General features: G+C 40.6%; 1 protein-coding gene across 1 annotated transcript; it reads left to right on the top strand.

The window, feature by feature from the left end:
• Positions 1-6,578: 6,578 nt before the first annotated feature.
• LOC129773396 (uncharacterized) lies at positions 6,579-7,322 on the top strand. Its single transcript, XM_055776992.1, has one exon. It carries the CDS (start codon positions 6,579-6,581, stop codon positions 7,320-7,322), a length of 744 nt encoding a protein of 247 aa, XP_055632967.1.
• Positions 7,323-8,372: the final 1,050 nt, after the last annotated feature.

Raw genomic sequence — 8,372 nt, 5'->3', positions numbered from 1 at the left:
CCTTCAAGCGGTCCAGTTGTTGGCAGTACAGGTCCGAATTGAGCGTTTGGCCATAGGGAAGCAGCTCATAATAGATTATTCCTTGACAATCCCACCAAACACACAGCAGAACCTTCCTGGCCGTTAATGAGGGCTTGGCCACCGTCTGAGCCGCTTCAGCGGGCTTCGACCACGACCGTTTGCGCTTCACGTTGTCGTAAGTGACCCACTTTTCATCGCCAGTCACCATCCGCTTCAGATACGGTCAAAGATGTTTTTTTGCGTCAACGTGTGTGGCACCCATACATCGAGCTTCTTTGTGAATCCAAGCTTCTTCAAATGGTTAATAACGATTTGATGACTTATCCCCAGCTCTTGGCCGATGCTACGGCTGCTACTATGCCGGTATTTCTCGGCTAATTCAGCGATTTTGTCGCAATTTTCGACGACAGGCCTTCCGGAGCGTGGCGTATCTTTGACGACCTCTACACCAGAACGAAAACGTTGAAACCATCGTTGTGCGGTGGAAATGGAAACTGTATCGGGTCCATAAACTGCACAAATTTTATTGGCAGCTTGAGATGCATTTTTGCCTTTGTCATAGTAGTACTGTAAAATATGTCGGATTTTCTCTTTATTTTGCTCCATATTTGCGACACTATAACTCACGAACGACTTGATCAAACAAAACATTGTCATGGACTATATTATAGCGCGCAAAAATACCTTTCCAACAAGCTATAGCATGACTCGATGCAATGAATACAACTAGAACTACGCGCTTACAACGACACCTCGCGGAAATATCGCAGGACTTTTTTGACAGCCTAATATATAATTGAGTCTGTATATAATCGACCAGTACTATGATATGTATTTACCAATAGTTACAAAGTCAGAGATAAGTAAATTAAGCTTTTTTAGATTGTGTTACAAAGTGTGGCTTTTCTAGTGACTACTTATCAAATAAATATCTCTCAAATAGTATCTTAATTCAATCTTAATTTAATAAATAAATAAAATTTACTTGCACATCATAAGACGATCGGCTCAGTTGAGTAGTGGAACGACACGTTGTGCTCGCATTTGGTTTATGTTGTTGGAAATTAAATTTTAGGGTGAGAAACAGTGTTGCCACATTTTTATCTGTACCAGAAGGGTAAAAAATCTTTCTCATCTGTACTTTTTTTCCAGAAATCTGTACCATCGGCAATATTGATCGTAGAGAAAAATCATGAAGTATGAAAAAATACCCATTTATTTACTAGAAAATATTATATTTACATACTAATTTCATATCTAGATTTACTTATTACAAGATACGGCAGATGAGGCACAAATCTGTTCTTCTCATCATGCTTCACAGATAATTTTTTTAATTTTTTTTCAACCATACCAAAAGATGCATCTCTAAAAGAGAGAGAGAGAGAAATTTCACACGCGGAAAAAATCTGTACCAATCTATAATTTTTGACGATAATCTGTGATCTGTTCCGTACAGAATCTGCACCACAATTAACGAAAAAATATGTTTGTGTGCAACACTGGTAAAGGGTTAATTTGTCAGAATATGCTACGAATTCATCAACTGGATTCAATTGTGTTTCTGAAATTATATCTGTAGTAATCGATCATTCGAATGTACACTCAAATAAGTTGTGCTCCTCAAGTTTTATTTTAAGTTTTACTCAAATTCTATTTGTCTGAGGGATCGATGGGGCGATCATATTCATGAAGTGAACTGTACTTTGATGTTGATGACGAAATACACATTGTCAACGCGAAGTTATCAGTCTTGAATAAATATGTTTATGCCTATTTGAAAAACTTCAATGTTTGCAATGTTTACTGTTTGCATTTCTAGACTCAAAAGGAATCTACTTGAATCTACTACAGAAATAAGTGTTAAAATGGTTATATCAAATATATGATTGTAAAATGATTGATACTTCCGGTTCACAGAACGTTAGTGTTTATGTACAATCTGCTTCAATGTTTAATTGTTTAATGTTAAATTGAATTGTTTAATAAGAATTTATTTTTAATGTTTTTTTAAATTCATTTACATTAAAAATATATTCATTAAATTACAATCTTTCAATTAACATTGCCTTCATTTGAATACTAGAACGCCCAATAGAACTTTTGTCTCCAGGATTATTTTTATTTGGATGAAAAATTACCATTTTTTTGTTAAATGATCCCCTAATTTTCTCAAAACTTTGATTAATCGAAAAAGCAAAATGGCTGCGAGTAGAAGTATGATATTTTATATAGGTTTTATCATTTGAAAATATATTCTTCTACATAAGTACAAACACACAACAAACAACTGTTTTCGCAAATTTCAAATTGACTTAAATACTTTTAATATGTTTCTGTCAAAGCACTTATACAGGACTTGTTCTAGTTTCCAAAACTTTGTATTCATTTGCTGCTTCATTTGCTTCATTTGCAATCTTGATAAAATTCATGATAAAAGACCAAACAATATTTTTTAATTCAATCAAAAACAATGCTATATTAAGAGAACCCACTGAAATGTTCTAGGAATGAAAGTTAATTAATTCAAATTAACTTGCAACAAATAGCTTAAAAAGGGTATATATTACCAATATTATTGCTTCATACGAACTCAAAAAAGGCGTACGTTTATTTTCATGTGGAGATTTATAACCAAGCGTTTAAAACTTTCCTTCAGAAACTTCGATGCTCCTCCGAACTTTGCTTCTCTTTTTGTTATTTCGAGTACTGCAAAGATTTCCAGTTACGTGGGGGAAGAACTGAAATTAAATTCGCAGAAAACTGTTCATCGAATACTGCCATACAAAAAGCTTTCGTTGATCGTGACCAACTGAAGCGATAAGTTCCATGGTTTCGGGAGAACTTTCGCAGAAAAGGCTGTTTCAAATCGTTTTTCCACCAAAACGAATAAACCATCAGCAGTTCAAGATAATACTACTGAATAATTTTCTACCGTTTTTGCACTGGAACCATCGTGATGATAAGGTATTCCAACAGGATAAGACATCAGTTCATAGAAGTCGGAATACATTTACCATGTTATCCAACAAAGCAATATTGCAATTGTCAGTCTACATATTCAATTGGTTGTATCAAAACGAATTGCCAGATTTCGGAATTCTTAACAAAAAACTAGAATCATATAAAACATCACAATTACCCATCTTCATGCGAACGCAAGATTTTGAGCTTTTTTTGGTATATTTCACCTATAAATGTAGGATGGCAACTGGACTATTATTGTTGAGGAGCAACATAGTCGACAGCTTGGTAGCAACGTAGCAACGTTGCAACTTAGTAACAATGTGTTAACATAGTTACCTTGTTGAGTAGTTTTCAATAAAGAATTTTTCATTACTTGTTCAAACCTCACTGAACACAGACGTGTTTCAATTCGCCCAAGTTCCATAACTCAAACAGGTTATGGGCCCAGCAGAGCAGAAAGACTAGGCGAATAAGTGAATTCAAGTTTTTTGTGAGAACCAAGCCAAGAAGCGAAGTTGAACAGTTCCTTGAATGGAGTGGGGAAGAATTCCGAGGCTCAACAATTCCAATTACCAGACATGGTCGTTTGCGGTTCAAGCGCTGCTGAGACGGGAACAACTTTGGAAGTATGTGGACCCAGGGACAGCACCGAATCCTGTGACCGAGGCTTGGATGAACGGCGATGAGAAGGCACTGGCAACGATTCAACTCACTTTGGAGGTCAGTACAGCATCATCCAGACCAAGACCACGGCCAAAACGACATGGGCAGCGTTGAAGGAACATCACAACAAGGCATCGCTTGGACAAAAGGTTACCCTCTTGAAACAGATAACGAATCAGAACTATCAAGTGGGAGAGAGTATGGAAGAGTATCTCAACGAAATTCTGAAGAATTACGTAAGGTTGGAGAGCTCTGGTTTCAAGATGGAAGAATGTATGAAGGTTGCACTCATTCTACGTGGGCTTCCGGATTCATTCAGTCCCCTGACGACTGCTCTAGAAGCTCGTAATGAAGATGAACTAACAATCGAGATGGTGAAGATCAAACTCATTGACGAAGCAGATAAGCAGAAGAAGAAAAGGGGTGGTTCGGAAGAACAGGCGTTGAAGATGGTTGGCCGAGGTAAGCAGAAAAATCAGGTGTCCTGCTACTTCTGTGGGAAGCAGGGACATCGCAAAAAGGACTGCCGTGCTTTTCAAGCGGAGAAAGAAGCAGATAAAAAGTATAAGAAGAAATCATCAAGAGAGAAGGCAAAAACAGTGCGCGAAAACGACAGAGCAAAGTCGTTCACGTTTATGGTTCGGGACCAAAAGGATATTTTGAATTCGTGGGTGATAGACTCAGGTGCAACGTCCCACCTTACGAACGATAGCAAAAATTTCCAACGTTTGGATCGTTCTGTGAATCCGGTTATTTCGACTGCTGATGGGAATGTGATTCGTACCGCCGGTGTCGGAAATTGTGTTATTCAGTGTCTCGATGGCAATGATGAGCAAGTGAAGATAACTTTGACAGACGTTATTTACGCCCCTGAACTAGAAGGAAGCCTCGTATCAGTTACGAAGCTTGCCAAGAAAAGAGTTCGTGCAGTGTTTGGTACGGAAAAATGCAGCTTAGAATTTAACGGTGAAGTTATCGCGACGTCTAATCGAGTAGGTGGATTGTACCGACTGAATACTTTTGAAGAATCGCGTTCGATGATGGTTGGTGATCGACAGCATAATCAAGATTGTCAACATGTGTGGCACCGAAGGCTTGGCCATAGAGATCCGGCTGTATTTGGAGAGATTGAACGGAAGAATCTAGTATCCGGCATGAATATGAAGAAGTGTGGAATTCAACTGATGTGTGAATGTTGCCTTGAAGGGAAGATGGCACGTCCTGCTTTTCCAGCAGCGGCTATGAAGACTTCAAATGAGATTCTGGATATTGTCCATACTGACGTCAGCGGACCGATGACGAAGACTATGGGTGGTTGTAGATCTTATCTAACCATGATCGATGACCATAGTAGATACACAATTGTATATTTTTTAAAAGAAAAATCTGAAGTGGAATGTAAAATCCGTGAATACGTCCGTTTTGTGGATAACCAGTTCGGGAAGAAGCCTAAGGTGATTCGATCCGACAGAGGTGGAGAATACACGAGTCACAGTATCCGGAGGTTCTATGCGCAAAAAGGTATAAAGGCAGAATATACGGCTGGCTATGCACCACAACAAAATGGCGTTACCGAAAGAAAAAATAGGACCTTGAATGAAATGGGGCTATGCATGCTACTGGATGCTGGATTGCCCAGACGATTTTGGGCGGAGGCTGTGAATACAGCAGCATATTTACAGAACAGGCTGCCCTCTAGCGCAGTAGATGTTACACCATTCGAGATTTGGTTCGGTAGAAAGCCAGATATGAAGCATTTGAAGATTTTTGGCTGCAGTGCATACGTTTGGAAGCCCTCACAAAAGCGCAAAAAGTTTGAGCCAAAAGCGACGAAATTAACTTTTGTTGGATATGCAGCTGATAGCAAAGCCTATAGATTAGTGAACACGAAAACAGGAGAAATCATTATTAGTCGTGATGTCCGATTCTTGGAGCTAGATTGTGAAAGCAAGGGAGAGCCCGCGGTGGAAGAATCAGATGAAAACGATGCTGGAAAAGTATCTGTCCGTTTTTTTTGAAGAGGAGGAGGTCCAATCTCAAGAAGAGGACGAAAAACCGGAAGAGCTGGATGAATCTGAGCAGTTTTTCGTGGCTGAAGACGAAGGCGATTGTGGCCAGCAGAATCCGGTAGAAGATACGACCGACTCCGAACGACTGCGACGATCATCTCGACCGAACATTGGTGTTCCTCCGGAAAGGTATAACGACTCCTTTAGACTTGCCGTAAATTTACCAGTTGAACCGAAGACGTAGGCTGAAGCCGTTTCATGTTCTGAGCATGTCAAATGGAAGGCCGCAATGGAAGAAGAAATAATGTCGCATCAAGAAAACGGCACATGGGAAATCACCGATCTACCTTCAAATCGCAAGCCAATAGGATGTAAATGGATTTTCAAGCGGAAAGAAGATGAGACTGGTAAAGTCGTTAGATACAAAGCTAGACTTGTAGTGCAAGGATTTTCCCAAAACTTTGGTACGGATTATGATCTTGTATTTGCTCCTGTGATCAAGCAAGCTTCTTTTCGGACTGTTTTGACCTTAGCAAGCAGGGACCGTATGCTAGTTCGTCACGTAGATATTAAAACAGCGTACTTATATGGGGAGCTTCAGGAGGAGATCTATATGAAGCAACCTCCGGGTTTCACGAGCATCAACCCAAATGCCGTATGCCATTTGAAACGCTGTCTTCATGGACTCAAGCAGGCCGCAAGAGTCTGGTGATTGATGATGTTTTCAAAAAGCTTGGTTTCCAGCCGTCAACTGCAGATCCCTGCCTGTACGTTCGCCGGGCAAAGAATTTAACAATGTATCTGCTAATTTACGTAGATGACATCGTCGTTATAGCAATGGCAGGTTTGTCCTGAACCAGAAGAACTACATAAAGAAAGTGTTATCACGTTTCCAAATGGAAGGTGTCCAAGATCCCAATGTCAACCGGCTTTCTTCAACAAAAGGAGGAGGATAGTGAACCACTTCAAGACAAGGAGCAGTTCCAGAGTTTGGTAGGAGCTTTGTTGTATATAGCCGTTAATACAAGACCTGATGTGGCTATTGCAACCTCTATTCTTGGAAGACGTGTATCGAAGCCTACTAAAGCCGACTGGAATGAAGGTAAAAGAGTTTTGCGTTATCTCAAGGGGACAATCGACCTTGAACTACATTTGGGAGGCACAGAGCAATTCGAACTTGAAGCCTTTGCCGATGCAGATTGGGCAGGAGAAGTCGGTGACCGGAAGTCAAACACCGGTTACATTTTCAAGCTGTGCGGTGGACTTATCAACTGGAAATGCAGTAAAAAGACTGGAGTTTCATTGTCAAGTACTGAAGCGGAATACAGCGCCCTTGCTGAATGTCTTCAAGAACTGCAGTTGGTTCGAAAATTGATGAACGACCTTGGCGAAAGACTGCAGCTGCCGATAAAGGTGAATGAAGACAATCAGAGTTGTATTGCTCTCTCCGTTGCTGATAGGAACACCCGACGGTCGAAACACATTGACACGAAGTTCTGTTCCGTAAAGAACCTTGTACAGAATGGTATCGCAACCATACAGTACTGCCCAACGGATATGATGGAAGCAGACCTGTTAACCAAGCCTTTGGGAGCAATCAAATTGAAGCAGCTACGAGAAGCTATTGGCATAAAATCGATCAATGTTGAGGAGGAGTGTTGAGGAGCAACATAGTCGACAGCTTGGTAGCAACGTAGCAACGTTGCAACTTAGTAACAATGAGTTAACTTAGTTACCTTGTTGAGTAGTTTTCAATAAAGAATTTTGCATTACTTGTTCAAACCTCACTGAACACAGACGTGTTTCAATTCGCCCTAGTTCCATAACTCAAACAGTTATTTGGTTTTTGGGGGACGCACATCAATCTGGGTTACCTGTCCCAATATAAACTAGACAAATTGTTCTCTGAACGCTGCATCCTCCGTCCGTCATTCGTTCATCAAGATCAACATCAAAGCCTAACCAAATGAAAAAAAACACGACCACAAACCGCTCACCGGAAAGAGTCAACATTCTGATGGTAGAATGCATTTCGGAATCGCAAAGGGAGAACCGTGAATTGCTTTCCCCACGTACCGGGTTCGCAGCAATTCGAAATTCAGAAGCACCAGAGTAGCCCCACAATCTGACAACCAACGCGAGGAACTGCAGGGAACATTCGCGCGAAAAAAAAACTCGTTCCGCCTCACCTAAAACACCGGGAAAACGCGGCTGGGGGATAAACATAAGCAAAATAAAAACAAAAAGTTCGAACACCGAATAGCCGCTCCTTTGTGGTCGATAAATAAAGCACCGTCATGGTTGTGTTATCGTTTATGGAATCCATTAATTTGAACCGGTCACTGGAAAGCTTCGCAATAGCCGAAATGTCAGAAATTTACCGCGTCCAAACAATGCCTGGGAGAGAGGGCTCCTGTTTCTCCGGTTAGGCCTCCGCAGGTAGTTCAGTGGTACTCAAAACAGGATTTTTTGTTATTGACCCGGGCCAATTCGGGAGCCAACATTGACAGTGGTATTTGATGCTAGAACATGTGGAATAACATGAACCAAATGACGTCCGCTTCGCAACGATATGTGCGGTTTGGCGGAGCGCAAAAGTAATTTAATAATTCTCACGGTGCATTTTAATGTGTGATTTAGAGCCTGACACTTTTTGATTCTGGCTGGAATACTCCTAACTAAGAATCATTTTGCAAACCGTAGTAACGAAGA

The sequence above is a fragment of the Toxorhynchites rutilus genome, chromosome 3 (assembly GCF_029784135.1).
Source record: "Toxorhynchites rutilus septentrionalis strain SRP chromosome 3, ASM2978413v1, whole genome shotgun sequence".
Classification (NCBI taxonomy): Eukaryota; Metazoa; Arthropoda; class Insecta; order Diptera; family Culicidae; genus Toxorhynchites; species Toxorhynchites rutilus.
This window is presented reverse-complemented; position numbering and strand designations above follow the sequence as displayed.

Excerpts from the sequence above, each read along its gene's own strand:
- LOC129773396 (XM_055776992.1), top strand. The coding sequence starts at position 6,579 with ATGTCAACCGGCTTTCTTCAACAAAAGGAGGAGGATAGTGAACCACTT.